This window comes from Vombatus ursinus, unplaced genomic scaffold, assembly GCF_900497805.2.
Source record: "Vombatus ursinus unplaced genomic scaffold, bare-nosed wombat genome assembly UNPS02014785.1, whole genome shotgun sequence".
NCBI classification, from domain to species: Eukaryota; Metazoa; Chordata; class Mammalia; order Diprotodontia; family Vombatidae; genus Vombatus; species Vombatus ursinus.
In genome coordinates this window covers 720,752-744,145 of record NW_020954563.1, presented here as the reverse complement: position 1 = coordinate 744,145, position 23,394 = coordinate 720,752, and the positions used below count along the sequence as shown (strand labels likewise).

At 39.7% G+C, this 23,394-nt stretch overlaps 2 protein-coding genes across 6 annotated transcripts in view; one reads left to right on the top strand and one right to left on the bottom strand.

Annotated features, from left to right (window-relative positions):
* Positions 1-5,588, bottom strand: part of TTI1 (TELO2 interacting protein 1) — a 42,945-nt gene extending 37,357 nt beyond the window's left edge. Inside the window, exon 1 of one of the 2 annotated variants that reach the window (XM_027867314.1) lies at positions 5,228-5,588. The gene's annotated coding sequence lies outside the window, so the exon portion shown is untranslated. Of the gene's footprint in view, positions 1-5,129; positions 5,153-5,227 lie in introns of those variants that run through there. The other variant, XM_027867315.1, reaches the window with a different exon arrangement.
* A 60-nt stretch (positions 5,589-5,648) lies between these two features.
* Positions 5,649-23,394, top strand: part of RPRD1B (regulation of nuclear pre-mRNA domain containing 1B) — an 87,849-nt gene continuing 70,103 nt past the window's right edge. For 3 of the 4 annotated variants that reach the window (XR_003569547.1, XM_027867318.1, XM_027867317.1), the window contains exons 1-2: positions 5,649-5,970; positions 10,116-10,245. Coding sequence is in view for 3 of the 4 variants with exons in the window: in XM_027867318.1 (XP_027723119.1) it covers positions 5,820-5,970; positions 10,116-10,245 (281 nt within the window). In the remaining variant the exon portion in view is untranslated. The remainder of the gene's footprint in view (positions 5,971-10,115; positions 10,246-23,394) is intronic. The other variant, XM_027867319.1, reaches the window with a different exon arrangement.

The window sequence follows — 23,394 nt, the reverse complement described above, 5'->3', positions numbered from 1 at the left end:
GAACTTTCCCCTCCTCCCCATCTCAACCCAGTGCCTATTTTTAGCTGGCATTTAGTAAATGTTTGTTGAACTGCCCAAGTATTATCCTTATCATCATTATTATAATTACCACCCCTACTAGTCATTTGTAAACTTGCGGGCAGAGATTGTGACTCTTTCACTTTTGTCATTCCAACACTGGGCATAAGGTTTTGCTTATGTTAAATATTGTGTCTTTCCCAGAGATCTCAGTACCTACCTCACCATCTTCCTCTTGACCCTACATTCCTCAGCCCTCATTGCTGAGGACTTTATATACACACTGATGTTGGTCCCCTGAGATACCCTAGCCTCTCAATTCATTAACCTTCTCAATTCCTATGACCTAATACTTTGCTCAGGAATCCATGTCTTAGATCTCAGTATTACCCAGAACTGCCACCTCCATGATCTCAAATTCTTTTCTGATCTTAATCTCCATACTTTATCTCTCCCTGTGCTTCACTCCTTCTAACCTACTCTTTTAAAAAGATGTCTCCTAAGGGGCAGCTAGGCGGCACGGTGGACAGAGCACCAACCCTGGAGTCAGGAGGACCTGAGTTCAAATTTGACCTCAGACATTTGATACTAGCTGTGTGACCCTGGGCAAGTCACTTAACCCCTACTGCCTCACCAAAAATAAAATAATACAAAAAGATGTTTCCTTTTTATTATCATGAAACTTGAGAAAAACACCAACAAACACGAATATTTCCTTATACAAAGAACCAAAAAAAGTACTGCATATGAAATTATGACTCTCCTCTATATAGCTTTTTGGGGGTACATTTTAAATTGAGCATGGTAGTCTCAGTACTGCCCTGCTTGTCTGTGTCTACTTCTGGACTTCCTTCTGTTCTCTTCTGTTTACCTGTTTAGTTTTTTAATGATACATTGATGTTTTTTCCCCTTCATTTCTCAATATCACTATCTACTCCTCCCCTTCCCCCCCAACTTATTTTTCATCCACAACATGACTGTTAGTCCCTCCACAACTCATTGGTTCTTCCAATCAATTACACCTGCTCTTGTCTCACTTTCTTTGCTTATAACAGTACATGGCACATAGTGGATGCTTAATAAATTATGCTTGTGGACTGACTGACTGACTGTCTTGACCAACCCCTTAACTGTTCACCACCCTGGAAATTCTTGCTCTTTTGTTTTTGTAATCTTACCCTGCCAAGGTCTGCCCAGAGATCAAAAAACGTTCATCTGACCCTACCATCCATCCCCTCAAGCTATCATTTCTCCTTCCTTTCACTGCCAAGTTCCTAGAAGTAGCTGACTATTCTCATTGCCTCTACTTTCTTATTCCCTGCTCCCCAACCACTTGAATTGGACTTCCAACCCACCCGTTCAAATGAAACTGCTCTTCCTAAGGTTGTCAATGATCTCAAGTTTTAAATCCAATGTGCTTTTGTCAGTGTTCATCCTCCTTGATCTCTCTGTAGCTTCTGACACTGCTGAATATCCTCTCCTTTTGAATATTCTCTTCTCTCTTGGCTTCCAGTACACTGCTTTTTCCAGCTTCTCCTCCTGCCCTGACTACTTTTTAGTACCCTTCATCCTTCTCCCTCCCCCTAAGCATGGACATTCCTTCAAGGACTCTTGTCCTGGACCCAATTCTATTCTCTCAATATTTTCTTCCTTAGTGATCTTATTAGCTACTATGGGTTGAGCTACCATCTTTTTGAAGATAGCCCCCAAATCTATATAGCCAATTCTAATCTTCTTCCTGAATTTCAGTATTCCATAGCTAACTGGATATCTCTAACTGAATGTCCCATTTTAAATGCAACATGTCCAAAACAGAACTCATTATTTTTGTCCACTAAACTTTCCTCTCTTCCAAACTTTCCCATTTCTATTGAGGGCATTTCCATCTAGTTATATATTGTAGAGTCATCCTCTCTCACCTTCTACATCCATTCAGTTGCAAAGTCTTATTGAGTATATCTTCATAATATCTCTTGCTTCCACCCCATTCTCTCTCCAATCACTTGACCTGTACCCTACTTTAGGCCATCATTACATGGTGACCTAGATTATTACAGTAATTGGTATCTCCCCCCATTTCAGTCTCCTCTCACTTCAATTCATCTTTCACAAATCTATCAACACAATCTTATAAAGTACAGTTGGCTCATGTCTAGCTATCCTGCTCTCAGGACAAAGTACAAATTCATTGGCCTGGTTGCAATGTATCCTTGCAGTCTTATTCATACTACCCTCCTTCACACCCAGCCAAACTGAACTTGACATTCCCAATTCTGGCTTAATATACTGACATAAGATGTCCACCACTGAACACACCATCTCCCCATTTCTGCTTCACAGAGTTTTAACTTTATTTCAGTGCTACTACCTACTTAAGGCCTTCTCTGATGCTGGCATGCTCTTTTTCTTTCTCATTCTCTCCTCGAATTACCTTATATTTACACCTGTATATGTTATAATTCCATCCCCCAATCCTTGAGGTCAATTGCTCTTTCATTTGTATCTTTTTATCCCCTTTACCTTGTATATAATAACAGCTAGTGAATGCTTGTTGATTTTAGTCAATCTACCAGCATTCATGTGCTCCCTATGTGCTAAGAATTGGGGATACAAAGAAAAGGATCTGGACTTAAGAATCATGTACACAGAGAAGATAACTGAACTAATGAGATCTGATGAGATCACCAAGTGGCATAGTATATTGTGAGAAGAGGCTCCAGAACAGTATTGGAAGACACTAAGAATTAGGTGGCATAACCTCTATGAACAATCAATAAATTAGGTAAAAAAAGAGAGGTAAGGCAGGTAGGAAGACCAGGAGAGAAAACCTAGAGAGGAGAAAGTATCCAAGAGAAGAGGGTGATTGATAGTGTCAAAAGTGGCAGACAGCTTAAGAAGGATGGGAACTGAGAAAAGGCCACTAGATTTGGCTATTAAGATCATTACTGATGATCTCTGGACAGACTTAAATTGAACATAGACACATTCATGGCCCAAATTATGTACAAGAAACAAGGCCATGTAAAACATAAACACTGATATAGGTTTGTTGAACTGAAATGGCTCACAAAAGTCTTTGGCACGAAAGATATTACTAATTTGTGAGCATTCTCTCCGTGCCAGGGGAGGAGCACAAATGACTGCTCTTTCATCTATATAACAAAATAGTGTCATATATTTAAAAGGAGAAAAGGTATTGAGAAATAGATTAGATAAGTTTGATCTGAAAACTAAATTAAAGCATTCTGGTGGGATGTTGGAGCTAGAAGACACATGTCACTCCAAGTAAGAGCCACAGGAGAAAGCTTCATGGAAAAGGAAAGGTTTGAGATGGACCCCAAAGTCTGGATAGTTAGGAGGGGAATTAGATATTCAAAGATCACAGGATTTAGGGCTAGAAAGGTCCTTAGAAATAATTCAGATCCAACTTCTTAATTTTATAGATGAGAAAAAAGAGAACCAAAAAGATTAAATGAAAAGGTTAATATAAGCGGCAGAGCAGGTAGATGGCAGAGTGGATAGCATGCTGGGCCTGGAGTCAGGAAGACTCACCTTACCAAGTTCAAATCTGGCCTCAGACACTCACTAGCTGTGTGACCCTAGGCAAGTCACTGAACCCTGTTTGCCTCAGTTCCTTCATCTGTAAAATATGGTGGAGAAGAAAATGGCAAACCACTCCAGGATCCTTGCCAAGAAAACCCCAAATGAGTAGGACTCAACTGAAAAAACACTAAACAAACAATATATGTGGTAAAGCTGGGATTTAAAACTACAATCCTCTGGGTCTTAATCCAGTGTTCTTTTTACTTGTATAATACTCTGTCTCAACAAACACTCTCTAGACATGTAGTGCTGTGGGAGTGTTACCAAATGAACAAAGGTGCAGAAATGGGAATGACTGTGGTCTATGTAGGGAGACCAGCTTGGCTGATAGAGGGAAGGGAAGTGGTTAGTGCTGAGTGGGGTGGGGTGGGATGCAAACAAGTGTGCTGCCTGGGAAAGAAGGTTGTATTTAGAGTAAAACAAACAGACTCCTGGGCTCTTTATCTTTTTAGTTGCGTGGCTCTGGGTAAGTTACGTTCTTTTTCTGGGCCTCAGTTTCCCTATCTGTAAATTGGGGGAAATCATACCTGCATCACCTTCCTCACAGGGATGTTTAGAGGATTAAACAAAAAAATGAAGCTGCTATGAGTAAAGCGTTTTGTAAACTATGAATTGCTATATAATTGTCAGTTATGATGATAGTGAAAGGCGTATTACTGGAAGATTATTTGGGGTGGCAGAGAAGGTACAAGAAGAAGGATAATACATTTCAATTACGGATTCTGGGGCAGTTTAGGGGCACAGCTGTTAGAGTTCTGGACTTGGAGGTGGGAAGACTTGAGTTCAAATCCAGCCCCAGAACTTACTAGCTGTGTGATCCTGGGCAAGTCACTTAACCTCAAATTCTTCCTCAGCCTCTGGTTTCCTTACCTGAATATGGGAATGATAATAACAGCACCTACCTCCCAGAGGTGTGGTGACGATCAAATAAGATACTTGTAAAGGGCTCTGCAAATCTACTTGCAAAATTATTATTACTAAGATTTACTTTCCTTACAGAAGCACGGTGCAAGTATTATTTCCCATTTTAAATATTTTACTAGTGAGTTGTAGCTCTTTTAAGATATAAACTCCTTGTGGGCAGGAAGCTTTCGTCTTTTGCCTCCTTTCGTATCCTCAGTAATTAGTACAGGACTGGGCACACAGTAGGCACTTAATAAATGTTTACCGATTGGTCTTTTCTTGTCCCTAGAGTAGCATCCTTAGCTACTTAAACAGAGAAGTAGCCCCAGGGGCAGGGGAGCCAAACCAGTAGTCCGATCTAAGTCAATAGCCAGGTTCACACTCTATGTAGAGAAATAACCCAATAAAAAAGGACTGCCTTCCCTCAGGCTAGTGAGTGATCAGGGAACACATCACATTCGCAGCCCTTGACACGAGGGAGCTGAGGCTCCAAGACCACCGCTGGGTCCCTACAAGTGCAAGAGTTGGGTGCTGGCATCCAAGTCTCGGGACTCCCAGAGCAGAAGGCCGGGCAGGAGAATCAACATCTCTATCCTAGACCTCACCTTACACGCCTTCTAACCTCGGTTTCTCCAGTTCACTGTGCCCTCCTTTTCCTTTAAGGGAGAAACTTCTTCCCTGCAATCCGCACACTTGCCCTTACCTGGTTCTCTTCTAGTCTTTCCCACCACTCGCGCGCCTTCCCGGAAGTGACGTGTGCGCCGGCGCGCCGAGGAACGAGAAAGGTCCCGGGACGCGGGGGAAAAAGGGACCAACTTAGACTCAGTGAGCTCGCGCGCCGGAAGAGCGGTACCCGCCCCTTCCGGGAACTCCGTAGCGGGGCCTGGCCTAACCTACCCCCTACCCCCTCCTTGTCTACCTCCTCTTTTGGGCTGCCTTCTGGGAGGGTAAATGAAAGTCTACCGAAGGTAAAGCTCAGCGGCCATCCTCCTGCCTCCGCCCCGCTTCCCTCCTGCTTCCGCTCCGGCCCTTGCCCTTTGCCCTCTCTCGCGGCGGGGTGAGAGGTCAGGTGGCCATCTTGTGGCGGCGGCGGCGGCGGCGGAGGCGGCTGTTACCGAGGAGACTCGGCCGCCCCTCCGGCCTTGGCCCCTCAGGCTCTCGGCCTGGCCTGGCAAGTCCTTCTGCTGCTCGGTCTCGTACTGGACCTCGCCCCGGGCCTCGTGTCCATCGGCTGCCGCCTCCCGCTCCTCCCCGCCCGGAAGCCCGCCAGTCCTCCCTCCCTCCCGCCCGCCACCATGTCCTCTTTCTCGGAGTCCGCTCTGGAGAAGAAACTCTCCGAGCTGAGTAACTCCCAGCAGAGCGTCCAGACATTGTCTCTGTGGCTGATCCACCACCGCAAGCATGCGGGGCCCATCGTCTCGGTGTGGCACCGCGAGCTCCGCAAAGGTGCGTATCCCGCCGGGGCTCCCCGGCCCTCGCCTCCCCGGCTGTCTGCGAGCTCCCCAGTGCCCCGTGCGTCCCGCTCTCTGCCTCCCCTACCTCGGGCCGAACCCATTTATTAAGCGCCTATTATGTATAAGGCACTGGGCTAACCCCACCCCCCAGCCCTCCAGGAGCCCAGCTCCCCAGGCCTCAGTGCATCCCTCTCCATGCGCTTCTTCCCTGTCCACTGCCTCCCCCTACCTCCGTCGGAGCTGGAAGCACAAATTTTTTAAACGCCTGCTATGTGTCAGGCACTGTGTTAAGGGGGAGCGACCTTTCAGCGCCCCCCCCCCCCCCCCCGGTCTATCCAGTTCCCTGTTCCCCCATGTGTCCCTCTCCATGTGCTTCTGTCAGGCCCCCTGACTTCCTCTACCTCTGTCTGACTTGTCAGCCGAACATTTACTAAGCTGCAGGTCTGTGCTTGTCGCTGTCCTAGCGCTGGGGATTCCAAGAGAGGCAAAAGATCGTTCTTACGCGAGAGGAGCTCAGCCCTCCACTACTTTGTCCCTCAGCCCCACACACCCTGTCTGGACAGTCAGTAAGCATGTATTGAACACATTTTCTGTGCCAAGGTACTGTGCTAAGTTCTCCTAACCCTCCAGGAATGCCTTTCTACTGTCTCTCCAGCTCCCCAATCCTCCATTCATCCCTTTCTTTGTGTTTGTGTCAGGCCCCCAGCTCTCCACCACCTGTCTGTCCTCCTTCCTCACATGATTTACACTGCCTTTATCTGAATAGCTACCAATCCTTCATGAACCCCTCCTTGTCTGTCTGACCAGCCCCCCAAACCATCAATACCCCTACCCATCTCTCTGCAGGCCTCCACTGTCTCTGCTTCTCCATCCCAACTTCCAGGACTTTTCTGACAAGCTTCCAGCTCTCCATGCACACCCCTCATGAGTTTTTAGCTTCCAACCCTTCTCCACTGAATGTCCCTCCAATTCTCCACCGCTGTCTCTGTCATTCACACACCCCTCCCCACCTGAGTCCCCAACCCTTCACACAGGCACTCCTCCCCACAACTTCTTCCATACCCTTTTTGCCTTCAAGTATCCTCCCTCTACTTAGCCCCGTATACCTCTTCCTGCATGTTTTTCCCTTGGGCAGACCTCTGAGTTCCCACTCCCAGAGGAATCTCATTCTGATCTATCTGCCCTTTTACTTCTTTCTTAACTCTTTTAATATCCAGCATCTTTTTGTTGAGTTGATGAAGGAGCCTGCAGTCATGTGTTCTCATTGAGGTACACCTGGAAGTAGCTAAAGTTAAGTCTTTGGTGCCAGAGACTTTTTTTGGTTGTAGTTGAGCTAGTTCACATCAGCAAAATTTTAAAGCTGCTACTTCATGTAAGGTACTGTGCCTTCCTCAAAACTTGAACCATCAGTAGGGGTTCTGTGATAGGTTTTGATGCTCCTTCTTGGTGTTCTTCTCTACCCTTTATCATCTAGAAGTGTGTATTTCAGAGATCTCCAAATTCAGTATACCTCTGGGGGGCAGCTAGGTGGCACGGGACAGAGCTCCTGCTTTGGAGTCAGGAGGACTTGAGTTCAAATATGACCTCAGACACTTGACACTTACTAGCTGTGTGACGTTGGGCAAGTCATGTAACCCTGACTGCCTCACCAAAAAGTAAAACAAATGAACAAACAAAAAAAACCGGGGGAAGAAATACCTCTGAAGTACTTAAAATTACTTGACCAAAATTATCGTTTTTCATTGCCAGAAATTTTTCTGTTTACCTAGTGCATACTCCTATTTTTCCTCTTTCACCCTTATTTTTTTTCTTCAGTTTATGGAGTCATTTCTATACTGTAGTTTGTTTAAAATGTTCTTGAAGAAACAACTTCTTTAAAAAGTAAATATATTGCCTATAAAGTAGGTAACTTTAAGGCTGTTCTCAGGACCTCAAAAGAAAGTCAACAAGTTTTTTGTCTCTGTCCAACAACCAAATGAACTGATTGGGAGAGTGGAGTTGAAGGGTGGAAGAGAGAGGAAGGGAAGGGGAAGACAGCTTAAATGATCGATTTTTGCCTTTTGAAGAGAGCCTTAATTTTTAATGTCACAACAGTTGAAAGCTTTGTAGTATGTTGTTCATGTATCTGAGGCTTTAAAAAAAATTATTGTTCCAGTAATTCCTGAGGTCTAGATTTTCCTCTGAAATGACTTTTCTTTTATACACATGACTTCTTGCTAGGGGCATGGAATGTTGCCTGAGTAAGGGAAGAGCATTTCATCCTAAAGCACATCATAATAGTTTGGCTGGAAGGATGATGAAAATAATTGTCATTGTTGGCAGTGAAAATATTTGATTTCTTATTCTTAGTTCTCTTATGGAAATCATAATTTCAGGTGCTGGAAAAATTTTGATTCATAGAGTCATAGGTTAGAACTTGAAGGGAACTTAATGTTCTCTTGCTCACAACATCCTAATTTTGCAAAGGAGGCCCAGAGAAGTTAAATGACTTGTCCAAGATGGCAAAGGCAGTAAGTAGCAGAGCTGAGATTTGAACCCAGATCTTACTTCAAATACAACACCCTTTCCACTTTGCCATGGTGCTATTCTACAGTGTCCAAATTGTTTTTTTGTCATTTGGATTCTGGGTTTTTGAACATAAGGCATGTGAAATATATAAACCTTTATTTAAGGAGAATTGGCTATTGTTATTTTATTTTAAGATTCATTGTTGATTAATATCAATACAGACTTGGTATTTATGGATTTCTCCAGCTTTCCAAAATGGGTGTATGAAAAGAAATACCTTCTATGGTATTTATACCTTTGTCACAGAATGGGATACAGGAGTAATTATTGAATCCACTTTTGTTTCTGACCAATTATTAAAACTGTTAAAGTACCTTTAGATAATTAAATTTCTTATTTGTTGATCTGACTTGTTACTAGATGTTTATTGGAATTGAGAGCAGACATATTTATATGAACATTTGGGGGAAATAGTTAATGTATTGTGTTTTTTTAAAACCCCAAATTTAAACTTCAGTTATTCTCAATAGCTACATTTGAAACTATCTTATAACTGCTGAGTGATGCATGCTATGTGCTTTTCAAAAGGGGAAGAAAAATGGAGCAAAGACTAGTTTGTAAGGTGCGTAAAGGTTGAAGTATAATACGTTTGAGTTCAAGTACATTGGCATTGAAGAAAACTTAGTGTTCAGATATCTGATTACACTTTTATTTATTCCTTTTAAAAGAAAATCTTCACCAAAAACCGGTGATGCAACTTTATGGTCGAGAAGTTATGTGCATGGAAGCCAGGAAATTCAGTAATGTTCCCCAAAGTAACTGTAACTCAGACATACTGCATGAAGTTTTTATGGTTTAATATATGATACCATATAGAGTAATAGGAAATACTGCATGTACTATGTATTAAAAAAAAGAATAATGGGTTTTGTGGGAGACGTAATTTTTATTTTCCTGACTTCATGTGTGTAAATTTTAAGTAATAATCTAGTAACATAGCATTAATATATTTTTGTATTTGAAATAAAGAATACATCTTTTAGAGGTTTTTCTGTTGGATTACAGAATTAGCTATCTTGGACTGGTGACTAAAAATGTTTAGGAAAAAAATTTAACTAGTTCATGGATAATAAAAAGTGATTTTGAAATAAGAACAGGTTTTGATTTGGTTTCTTTATTCCAGGAACATATAGTAATTAACAACAACAGTTAGAAATGTTCATCCTGGCAGTATATTTACGTATATTCAATTAAAATCGATATTGGATTTAGTGTCAATTAAAAGTTTTGTTTTGTCATATGCTATTGGATTTTGAATTCTTAACCTTTCAGACCTTTTCTTAAGATAGTACTTTGTGCATTTGACAGAGAGACTTATTTCATGAAGAAATTAAGACAGTTATTTCCTTTTATACTAGTTTTAGGCCAACTTTGGTAAAAAATATTAAGGTCTTAAGTGCATTTGTTGCTATATTCTATGAAGTTTGTTAAATGCACAGTCCTTGACCTCTAACAAAGATATGTTTGTATTCTGTTATGTAGTAAGTAGACTTTGGTAAGAAGCTGACCATGAGATGAGAAATACCACAGTTAGAATGTAAGTTAAAGTATTTTCTTTTCTTCTTTCAGCCAAATCAAATAGAAAGCTTACGTTTTTATACTTAGCAAATGATGTCATCCAAAACAGTAAGAGGAAGGGGCCTGAATTCACTAGGGAATTTGAATCTGTTCTCGTGGATGCTTTTTCCCATGTTGCCAGGTATGTTGTCTGCTTTTTTCTTCTGTAGTTCTTTTATTACTTTGTGTTAAACCTTCTACCACTTGAAAATTAAATATTTTTCTCAGGATATTTATAGCTATAGAGGCCAAATTAATGGTTTTCCGTCAAGCTAAATCCTTAAGAGCTCTCACAACTATGTAAACGTTTTGGCACATTATGAGAATTCAACTATGTTACTTAAGGGATACTCTTACTAAGGATACTCTTTCTTTTCCCAAATTATGTGTCAACTTATCCTAATAATTTTCTGAGTCATATTTTACTTGGGTTTTATTGAGTTGTCTTTCGCTTGTGGTCAATAATATGGTAAATAGCATATTTAGTTTAACTTTTCTTAGAGTCAGTCAACAAACTTACAGTCTCTTAAAGATCGGAACTCGAAGTAATAGTCCTTTGACTTATATCAACCTTTATATTAAGAGGAGTTTTGGGTGATGGTGCCCTAATAAAAAGAAATGTTATGTCTCCATTTTTGCATGCTTGTTCTGTTTCCAGGAAACAAAGTGTTGTGTCTGTTTTTCTTTCAACTAAAGATAGTACTTGTTTTCATAACAGCAAAAACAATAATTACTAATCTGCAAAATCGGTATTGTATCTAGTGTCCTGCTAAACCTTTCCTATTTGTTTTTGCTGAAGAGCACCATAGCATGTTCCATGTAGTGATATAAATGACAGTCTGATTTTAAATGTGATAAAGAAAAATTTTGTCACAAGAAACTGACAAGCATTTATTAAGTTCTTGCCAGGCAGTTTGCCAAGCATGGAGTTACAAAGAAAGGAAAAATAATTCCTACCCTTTTGAAGCTTGTATTCTAATGGGGAACAATATATTAAAAATGCCTATGTATAAGATACATATAAAATAGATGGAAGGTAATCTTACAGAGAGGAGGTTCCAGCAGCTGGGTGAGGGAATGAGACAGACCTCCTGCAGATAGTGGTTTTTTGAACTCTGTTTTGAAGAAAGCCTGGGAGTCTTAAGAGGCAGGCTTGAGGAAGAGCATTCTAGGTAGGTAATGGGAGATAGAGTATCATGTAGGAACAGTAGATAGATTGATGTCTCTGGACCTTAGAGTGTGTGGAAGATAGTAAAATAAAAGACTGGAAAAAGGTTAGAAAGGGTCTAGGCTGTAAAGAGCTTTAAATGTCAACAAAGGACTTTATATTTGATTCTAGAGATAAAAATACCACAGGATACTTTAGATCTAGAAATAATTTGATTGATTGAATCTATAAATGCTAGTCTGTAGTTGTGGAATATACCTGGAATAAAGGGGAGCCAGGAAATTTGGAACTGAATGAAGGAAATTTTCATAATGAGAAATTGACACGTATTTTAAGCATTTTGATGCATACTATCAAATCTAAGATTTTAGAAGGAGAAACATTGCTTATATCAACATTTTCTTGTGTCTTGGAACATGTTTAGGAAACGTCAATGTATGTCTTTTAGTTAAGCATTCAGCTGTAGATTGTTTTCCACAGAGAGAAACAGGAGAAAAGAAAATCTGGCCATTCTTCGGTGAAACATTACTTGACATTGAAAAACCAAACAGGACAAAAACCCCCAAATCCCCTCTGCTTTGCCAGAAGGACAAAATCAGAAAAAAAGGAATGTGATACAATTTTTAAAAAAAACAAAAAAGGAAATAGAAAAATATTTGAGTATATTATCAAATAAAATGTTTTTTCCTCTTTTCCATAGGAAAGCTAGGTTCTAAACTGATGACACTAAAAAAATTGAGGCTGTTATTGGCTTTTATATGATTAAAAACTGGGTCTTTCCAATATAAATTCGTTCTTGAACAGATTGCTGGAATATAATACTTGGAATGGTATAGGAGGCCTTAAAATAAGGAAGATTGCTTTAGAAGTTGAATGTTCCCCATCTTCAAACCTACGTAATACACTTTAGAAGGTAGAGGTGATCCTTAGAGCATTTACCTATAAGTATTGATCAGGATGACCACGATTGGAAAATAAAGTAACTTTTTTTAGAGAGAAATTTTGGGAATTAAAATTTGATCTTCTTAACTCTTATGACTAGAAATTCTATTCAGAAATGCAAACATTTAGTACCTGCTATGGGCTGACTACCATGCTAGATGTTGGGAATACAGAGGCAAAAAGTAACCAGCCTGGGGCGGCTAGATGGCGCAATGGATAGAGCACCGGCCCTGGATGCAGGAGGACCTGAGTTCAAATTTGGCCTCAGACCAAACACTTGACACTTACTAGCTGTGTGATCCTGGGCAAGTCACTTTACCCCAGTTGCCTAAAAATAAAAAAAAAAAATTAAAAAAAAAGTAACCAGCCTTACATTCTTCAAGGGGGCAAATGTAACACATAAACAGATAAATGGCTGCAAGATAATTTGAGGAGGGGAAGAGCACTAACAATGGACAAGGAGGGGAAGGTTAGGAAAGTGACTTGGAATATATCAAAAAATAATTTTACAGTCATCAGAAAGGCCATGAGTACTGGATTAAAACTGTCCAGGAGCTTTTTGGAAAGGTGAATCCTATCAGTATTTCTTATTCCCCCTTTCTGTCTGCCTTTTTTCAAAGGCTACCTTTGTATTCAGTGCTCTTATCAGTTTCCCTCTTCAGTTCTCTTTCTAGTGTTATTAAAAATTTGAAGCCACATGGCTTTTTTTGTAACTTAATAGTTGATTTGGACGTGTCTGTAATCAAGTTTAGATTGTGATTAAAAGGACCACTCGTCAGAAGACTTGGACCTCTTCAAATGTATGAGTAGCCATACCTGTTCTCTTTTTATGGTTTTATAGTGATGGCTTTATGCTGAACAAAGAGAATTGATCCTTTTAATTCAGTTGATTTTCTATATTTGATTATCATTTTTAAAAAATACCAGCAATGACAATCACCAAACCAGAATCAGAGTTAGTGATCTATGGAGTGGCCTTGTTTAAAATTGTAGTTAAGTCCCCGTATGTGAAAGACTGAAAGACATATTTGTTCTATACAAAGTACCTCATTAGTTTTTACGTACCTGTTGTACATGTTATTTTGCATTTAGAGTAAGATATAGCTTTTATTTTTATCAGCATTTATCATTACTTAGTTCCCTTATCTGTAAAGTGAGAAATTTAACTGGATAATATCCAAGTTTCCTTGTAATTCTGCTGTGTAAATATTTATTGAATATGCAAGGTTCTAGGAATACAAAGAGGCATAAAGAATGGTTCCTGTATTCATGTAGTTGCAGGGGGTGGGAGGTGGAGAGTATGAAGAAGAAGATGGAGAACAAACTATATATGTAAAAAGATAAATAGAATAATAGAATGTCGGAGGTGGAAGAACATTTAGTCCATTTCCCTCATTTTACAGATGAGGAAACTGAGACCCAGATGGGAAGTGGCTTATCCGAGTTTACAAAGATAGGACTCTAGCCCAGCTATTCTTTAAGATTCAGTTCAAGTGCTACTTCCCGTAAGAGACTTTTTCTGATTCCCTCAATTTTTAGTGCCTACCCTTGCCCTCATTCACTGTGTTTTTTTGTGTATCTCCTGTATTATCTATGAGCATGTTGTTCTCCCCTTGTAGAATTTGAGCTCATTGGGTGAACAGCTATTTCACTTTTTTATCACCAGTGTCTACATATTCACTGGTATACAATAGGTGCTTAATAGATATATAGGTTGTTATTCAAAGTCTAGTACTCTTTCCCTGTATCTCTTGTCCACTTTACCACTTGCCCACAAAAAGAATACTGGGTAGCATGTACTAAGTGGTCTGGACAATAAGTACTTAAGGAGTTCAAAGGAGAGACAACTGGACTGACATGTCTGGGAAAGACTTCAAGTTCACGTTCTCAATTTTCAACAGCGGCAATTAACTTTTAATATATTTTTCACATTCACATTTTTACATTTTTTATATCTATGTTAGAATGCTTTATAGGGGATTTTGACTATTTATTGAAACCATAACTGAAACAATTATGAAATCATAGCATACATAAATGATTTTCATTTTTTTGTTGTGCTGTATGAGGACAATTACTATTTTAAAAACCCAGCATATTCTTAGTTGTTTTTAATTTACTAAAACAACAAGCTTAAAGAGGAAGGGAAGGAAAAAAGCATTTATATACCATCTATTATGTGCCAGGCGCTTTTCCAAATATCTCATATGATCCTCACAACAGCCCTGGGAGGTAACTGTTGTTATGTCCTCATTTTATCGTTGAAGGAACTGAGGCAGAAAGGTTAAGTGACTTGCCCAGGGCTATGTAGCTACTAAATGTCTGGAGTCAGAATTGAATTCAAGTCTTCCTGACTCCATGACCAGCACCCTATCTACTTCATTATCTAGTTGTCAATTTGGATTGCAAATAGGATGACTGAGAGACAGCCTGGGATTGAGTCTGGGAATCAGGAAGACCTGGCTTTAAGATCAGATTCTGGCACATACTAGCTGTGTAACCTTGGACAAATCACTTCACTTCTCAGTGATCCAGGCAAGTCTAAGATTTTAACTGTAGATGAATTGTTTTATTGGTAGTGTTATTTTCTACTCCAAAATTTTCCTACACCAATGAAATTACAAGGCTGAGTGAATAGCAAGAACAAAAAAACATTTTGGATATTTTTACAAAATTTTACAAAATTGTGGAGTTTTCAGATGTTTTAAAAATACCATCTAACTTTTTAAAATGAATGTGTGCTTTGTATTAAAACAACAACAGCAACAACAACAACAAAAAACAACCAAAAAAAGGATTAGAGTATATTGGCCAGATCAACAGTAGAAACATAAAATTTTGGATAATGCAGATGTCACATTTTTATTCAGAGAGTGGTAAAGAAGTGTTTCACTACTTTTAAAAATTTTGAAATTTTAAAAAAATGTTAGAATTAATTAGTTCAGTTTGCAAAGTAAGTTACTGCTGTTCAAAGTCACTTCTCTTCAGTATATTCTAAGGCCAACCTTTTAAGGATCTTTACCAGCAAATAAATTTTTTGAACGCTTTTCCCATAACTCTGAAATTTATGACTGAAAATTCAACAATATGATCCAAGTATATAATATCTGAGGCAGAGTATTTTTTTTAGTCATTTAAGAAGTTGAACGTTGTAGAGTCATAGGGAAGTAAGCTGCCTTGGCAGAAGTGGACCATTTTGGTCCATTACATTCTCTAGTCAGCTAAGAGTTTAACTAAAACTCTGTGGTTTTTTGTAGTCTTAAAGTACCATCATAAGTTAGAACATAGTAAGCACAACTGACAAGAGTATCCTGTAGTAGAAAGAGCATTGGACTAGGAATTAGGAGGACCTGGGTTTCTGTGCCAGGTTTACTACTAATTTGAGGAGTGACTATACAAGTCATTTCTCCATTTGGGGCCTGAGCTTCCTCTCTTGTAAAAAGAGAATGAACTAGAGAAATCTTTAAGGTCCATCCTATCTTTAAGATCCTATCTTCCTATGAATTACTTAAAATCTTGTAGTACCTTTGAACTAGTATTTCGAATATCAGGCACCTCCTCACAGTCAACCAATAAGCATTTATTAAATACCTCTGTGTTCCAGACATTGTATTAGGCACTGGGGATACAGATACAAAAAGTGAAACAATCTCTATTCAAAAGAAGCTTGGGTTGTAATGCGGGAAACGAGTACATACAAGTTTTGTATGCAACTACAGAATAAATAAAAAGAATAAAAAGAAAGTAGTTAAATGTAAATATATAACATAAATATAAAAATATATAATATAAACATATTATGTTATATAATTATAATATCATGATATAATATAAATATATAATATAAACATATAAATATATTTTGGGAGGAAGGAGACTTGCAGTTTGTGTAATTGATACTTGAGCTGCATCTTGAAGGAAGACAGAGACTCTTATGAGGCATACGTGATGAGGCAGCATATTCTAGGCATGGTAAATGGCTAGTGCAAAGACATAAAAATGTGAGATGGAATGTTAGATATGAAGAACAGAGGAGGTCAGTTTGGCTGGATCTCAGAGTGTGGGAGGAGAGTGAGATTGGAAAGATAGGTTGGAGCTAGGTTGAAAAAGGCTTTAAAAGCCAAACAGAGATATTTATATTTGTATCCTAGACGCAATAGGGAGTCAGTGGGGTTTATTGGTAGGGGAGTAACATGGTCAGATCTGTGCTTAAGAAGAATCACTTTGGCAGCTCTATTATCAAGGATGGATTGGAATGGGGAGAGGTTTGTGGCCAGGATACCAATTAGGAGACTATTGAAGTAATATTGGGGTAGATGAGGGCTTGAACTAAGGTGGTAAAGGTGTGATTAGAGAGAATGGGTTGGATATGAAAGTTGTTGTGGGGGTAGAAATAGCAAGATTTGGCAGCTCAATCAATCAGTAAGCATTAAGTGCCTCCTGTATTTGAGGCACTGTGCGAAGTGCTGGGCTAGCGATAGCCTAAAGGCAAAAGACTACAAGGATGGTGGTAATGGTACTTTTGATAGAAATAGAGAAGTATGGGAGAGGACAGAGTTTGGGGTAAAAAATAATGAGTTCAGTTTTGAACCTCTAGAGTTTGAAATAGCTATAGGATATTAGTTACACAGTATTGAAGCTCAATGGAAAGATTGGAGCTGTACATACAGAACTGTGAGTCATCTGCATAGAGACAATAATGAAATCTTTGGAAGTTGACATGGCTACCAAAAAAGTATAGATAGAGAAAGGTAGAAGTTTCAGAATGGAATCTTGGGAACATCCACATTTAGGGAAATTGGGTGGTCAGACAGATAGGAGAGAGAAAGAACTAAAAGAAGGTATGTGACATGAAAACACACACAAGAAAGAATATTCAGAAGAGGTAGTTAACAGTCTCAAATTCAGCAGAAAGATCAAAAAGGATGAGCACTGAAAGAAGACCATTAGGTTGGCCATTAAAAGATTGTTGGTAACTTTGGAGAGAATAGTTCTGGTGAAGTAATGTGGTCAGAAGCCAAACTGCACGGGGTTGTGAAGAGGAAGTGGAGAAACAAACGTGGACACTTTTTCTAGGAATTTACTGACAAAGGAAAGAGAAGGGAACAAGCATTTATTAAACACTTACTGTGTTTCAGGAACTGTACTTTACAAATATCTAATTTGATCCTCACAACAACCCTGTGAAGTAGGTGCTTTTTTCATCCCCATTTTATAATTGAGGAAGCTGAGGCAGACGGTTGTTAAGCCCAGGGTATGTTGGAAGCTAGATTGGAATTCTACAGGAGTTCCATATACTGACAAAGTCACAGACCTAGATAAAACACAAGACCGGGGGTGGGAAACCTGTGGCCTTGAGACCACATGTAGTCTTCTAGGTTCTTGGGTGCAGCCTTTTGACTGAGTCCAAGTTTTACAGAACAAATCCTTTTATTAAGGGGATTTGTTCAGTGAAATTTGGATTCAGTCAAAGGGCCACACTTGAGGACCTAGAGAGCTATATGTAGCCTTGAGGCCATAGGTTCCCCCACCTCTGCACAAGACTAATTCACTGGAAGCTTCCATTTAAAATAATTTTGTACTCTGTAGTTTGCTTTGGGAGAAGGTAAATCACAAGAAAGTAATAAACCCACAAAGCTCCCAGGAGATATGCTGGGCCCATTACAGATTCAGAAGGCTATCTCTTGTATCTTATATACTCTACATATGCATTTAATCCCCTCCTCTTCTATCTTCTCCAGGAGATTGCATCCTCAGCTGTCTCCTCTCTCAAACCTTTAACCTCTCCCCATCTATTAGTTCCTTGTCTTCTACTTTCAAATATGCATCTCCTCAATCCTTAAAAAAAAACTTTACTAGACCCTACCGTCAACTTAAGATCTCATCTTATATCCCTCACCTCAGTGACACAATTGGCATCAGATACTTAGTAGCTGTGTGACCACGAGCAAGTCACTTAACTCTGTTTGTTTCACACGATTGAAACAAATGAACAACTACAACAGGGATTCTGAAAGAGGCAAAGGGGAAGAAGTGCATTGCAGAGACAGAAGATGAAATGCCAGATTTAAGTAACGGGGAATAGATTAGTTTGGTTAGGCTATAAAATGTGTAAAGGGGGAGTCATATGAAATAAATTTGGAAATATAGGGTAGAGCTAAATTATAGAGAACTTTTTTTTCCAATAAGGCAGTTGGGGTTAAGCGACCTGCCCAGGGTCACGCAGCTAGTAAGTGTCAAGTGTTTGGTCTGAGGGCAGATTTGAACTCAGGTCCTCCTGACTTCAGGGCCAGTGCTCTATCTACTGCGCCACCTAGCTGCCCTTATAGAGAACTTTAAATGTTGGATTAGGGAATTTGTATTTAATCCAAGAGGCATCAGGGAGCCACTGAAGAATTTGGAACAGGAGAGGAATATGGCCAGACACAGGAGGAAAATCAGGAGAAAGCATTGTCATAGGGTGAAGGGAGGAGAGTATCTAGGAGGCAAGTAATTAGCAGTGTCAAAAACTTCCGAGAGGCTGATGAGGATGAGGACTGAGAAAAGTCTTTAGCAATTAAAAGATCACTGGTAACCCTAGAGAGAGCAATCCCAGTCTAATGGTGGGGTCGGAAGCCATGTGCAAGGAATTGAGGAGTGGAAAGTGAAAAACTGGAGGCAACATGTATAGATGCTTTTTTTTTTTTTTGTAAAGAAGCTTGCCTGTGAAAGAAGATACATAGAATGATAATTTGAGGGGATGGTAGGGTTATATGAATGGTTTTTGTTGTTTTTTTGTTTCTTAAGGCTAAAGGAGATTATCTAGACATCCTTTCTTGAAAAGAGCAGAGAAAGGCCCCTGAAAGAAGTCAAAGAAGAAACTTCAGATAAAAACAAACGCTGAGTATCTACTATGTTCTAGAGACACAAAGTAAAAGCAAAAACATCCCTGCTCTCGCAGAACTTTTATTCTTCTGGGAGACACAATGTACAGCTGTTGGTATTTTACCGAATAGTTACATACAAAGTAATTTGGGAGGGAAGGAAGGCAGCAGCTGCTGGATGGGGTAGGAATCAGGAAAGGCCTCACTGAAAGTGGCCCTTGAGTCTTCAAGGAGATAAAGAATTCTGAGAGGCAGAAGTGGAGGAGCAAATACATTCTAGGCATAGGTGTGACAGCAGGTATTGTGTATGAGGATCAATAAAAAGACGTGTTGCTGAAGCACATAGTACTGGAGGGGGTGGCTGGGAGTACTGTGACTGCCAGAGGAAGTCCAGGTGTCTGTGAGTGTAAGATCAAAAGAAAGAAAGGGATCTACATTGAAGAAAAAGAGAAGGAGGGGAACAAGCATTTATTTAGTGCCTCCTGTGTGCCATGTCCTATGTTAACCATGTGATGAGTGAGGGGAAATAAGGAAGTAATGTGTACTAAGAATAGAAAGGTAAGTTGGGTTAGGAAGAGCTTTGAATGCCAAACATTGGAGTTTATATTCAGTGATAGGATGATACACACACACACACACACACACACACACACACACACACACACACAAAATTGGAATTGTTTGAGTAAGAGAGTGATACGGTAGGCCTTCACTTTGGGAAAGTCACTTTGGAGGCTATGTGGAATATATGGATGGTGAATGAGAAGGAAGAGTTGTGGATGACACCAATATTGGGAAAATGAGAATTAGAAGTGGACTGATTAGGGGGGTAAATTCCCAAAGAAGATAGAAGGTATGGGATCAAAGGTACAAGTAGAGACATTGGTTTTGCCAAGATGAAGAAGCATGCTTCTTTAGAAAGGAGAACAAAAGATAGCATCAGGGATTTTGAGGTGTAAAGCAGGGGAAAAAGAAATGAGTTCATTGCAGATTACCTTTGTTTTATCAGTAAGGTAGAAGTTGTAAACATCATGCTAAGAGGAAGAAATCAGGATGAAGGAGGCATTGAGGCCTTGAAGAAACTAAAGAAAATTTAGAACAGCCACTTTGGGGAGTGTGATAATCAAGAGAAACCTCAAAAATTACCATATAGCAATAAAGGCCAATGGTAGCTAGGTGTCATTATGGATAGAGGGCTGGGCTTATAGTCAGGGAGACTCACCTTGGTGAGTTCAAATCTGGTCTCAGACACTTATTGGCTGTGTGACCCCAGGGAAGTTCCTTAACCCTGTTTACTTTAGTTTTCACATCTGTAGAATTAGCTGTAGAAGGGAATGGCAAACCACTCCAGTATCTTTGCCAAGAAAACTCCAAATGTGGTCATGAAGAGTCAGGCAGGACTGAAATAACTGAACAACCATAAAGGCTAAGTCAAGATTAGGTAATGTATTATGTAGTGGACCAACACTTGAATAGGAGTGAAGCAGGGAATGATGTGAATAACTCAGAGCTGGCCTTTGGCAAGGCATGAGTGATGCAAAACAAGTTATCAAGGAATTCAGAGACAGAGAATAATAAGTGGTTGAACTAATCAGCAATAGTGTCCTGACTGAGGGAGAGGAGTAGAGAGAGAGGCCAGAGCAAGGGTGCTAAACTGAGAGGAGGAGTATGGGTTGAGAGGCAGAAGATTGTAATGAAAATTAAGACTATTCTAGGAGGAGTTTGGCAAAGGGAGAGAAGGGAAGATAAGAGATTGTCACTGAAGAGAGGAATTTCAGAATTCAGCATCATGTAAGAAATAATGTTTGATGATGGGATCTATGGGATGGGCATCTTTATGGATGGCTGAGGTGGAGTAAAGATTATAGGACATAGGAGCTGAAATTGAAGAATAGGGAAATCAGGTGTTGAGGAGATACTGATGTTTATTGTCTCTATATATTATCTGTATTGAAGTCCTCTTTGATTGCAGGGATAAATTTGGAGGGGAAAATGAATTGGGAATTGAAAGAGAATTATCCTATAAGTACTAAGAAATAGGATAAAATGATATATAGTTGTCCTTTCCATGTGCCCATTGCAGTTCTGATATATTTTGAGTCAGCATAAGAAATTAAATGGGAATTCTTTGAGAGTTTTACGGAAGCTGCAGACAATATGCAAGGCCAGCAAACACAAAAAAAAATTTAGAAACTCAGAAATGCATAAAATATATGTGTAGTATTATATAATATCAACATTTTATCTTTTTATACCATAATAATTCACACTTCTTCCCTGGTATGAAGGGGAAGGGCAATAAATTTTATGTGGATTTTCCAGATCGTGGGAGTGCTTCATCCTTACCCCCCCCCCCCCCCAGCCCTAGCAATGTGGAAGGGATAACTGTAGGGTGATGGGAATCTAGAAAGAAAAGAGAGTTACTGAGTACTCATGGCAGTGAAACAGTCTTGGAGTAAGCAGTGAAGAATAAGTAAATATACTTAATTCTCCTCTTCTCACAATGTAGTAGGGATAAATATATTACAGGAAATGTAGGGAGTTCTTACAGGGAATAAGAGAAGGAGCACCTAGGACTGTATAGGGTGACTGGGGATACAGTGGCTTCCAGAGGAAGCCCAGGTGCCTGTGAGTGTAAGAAGATGGAAAGAATGTGAAAGAAAATTATTTAGGATAAAGAGAAAGAGGAAGAAAGCAGGAAACAAGCATTTAGTGCCTCCTATATGCCAGGCACCGTGCTGAGTGTTTTACAAATGTTATCTCATTTGACCTTTAAAATAACCCTATGAGGTAGATGCTATTATTATCCTCATTTTGCAGTTGAGGACACTAAGGCAGACAGAGGTTAAAGTGACTTACCCAGGGTCACACCATAGTAAGTGTCCTAAGCCAGATTTGAACTCAGTTCTTCCGAGACTCTAGGCCCAGCTCTATCTACTGTGCCACTTAGCTGCCTCAATTAGTGTAAGCTAATAATTAGATGCATCATGACATACTGGAAAGAGGACTGGTCTCGGAATCACGGAGACCTGGTTTTAAGTCTTGCTTCTGGCGTAAAGGCAACTAGGTAGCACCAGGCCTGGAGACAGGAAAACCAGAGTTCAAATCCAGCCTCAGACACTAGCTGTGTAGCCCTAGACAAGTCACTTAACCCTGTTTGCCTCAGTTTTCTCATCTGTAAGATGAGCTGGATAAGGAGATGGCAAACCACTTCAGTATCTTTGCAAAAAACAAGCAAACAAACCCAAATGGGATCATGAATAGTCAGACTGAAAAACAACTGAAAAACAAAAAAATCTGGCATAAGCATTCTGTGACCATGGACAAGCCTCTCAGTGGCCCATGAGATGTTAATATAGATGGGTTGTCCATCTGCATTGGTGAAGAGAATTTCCATACTAGGAGTTCCTAACACCCATTAAATCCAAGATCTGGATCATCCTACTTGACCACTGGAGAATTTGACACTGTCGACAACTCCTCTCCTCAATCCCTTCCTGGACACTTGATTTATAATAGTGTTCTCTCCTGGTTGTTCTACCTTTTTGGCCACTTCTCATCTCCTTTTTTAGGATCATTAGCCAAATCCTGAACAGTATAAGTGAGTATTTGTCAGGGCCCTGTCTTAGACTCTCTTCTCTTTCTGTGGATCTTTATTTAAATGAGTCTCATACCTACTTAGCTGGGCCTCACCTCTTTCTTTGAGTTCTAGTCCTACATTACCAGCGACACGGAGAGCATCTGAAACTTAACGAATCTGAAACAAAACTTAACTCTGTTTCCACTTCCAAATTCGTTCTGCGTGGTATTGACTTAACTGTCTTCATTTTTTTTCTCCCAATAGAAAGTAAGGTCCTTGAAGGCAGAAACTTTCATTTTCTGTCTTTGCATGCCTGGATCTAGCACAGTCCCTAGCACATAGTATGTACTTAATAAATGCTTGTGAAATGAGTGAATTAATGGGGGAGGAGACAGGTAATAGTGTGTTGTGTTAAGAAATTTTATTTTCTGGTCTCCTAATCTGGAATCATGTCCCTATCTCCTTAATTCTTTTGCTATAGTGGCAGTTTTGGTTTTTGTAGTTGTGAACACAGCTTAACACATTACTGGGCATAAGCACCATAACATTAATCAGGACTGAATTCTAGTATGAAAGAGATTTGACATATATTTAGCTGTTTCATACTTATTTAAAATCGATAGGTGAAAAAAATAAAATCAGTAGGTACTAGTTGTTATGTGTCAATTCATAGATAACTGTTCCTTCAAAATTCATTGAATTGATTTGAAATATCATTTAGACTGCCTCTTAGGCAAC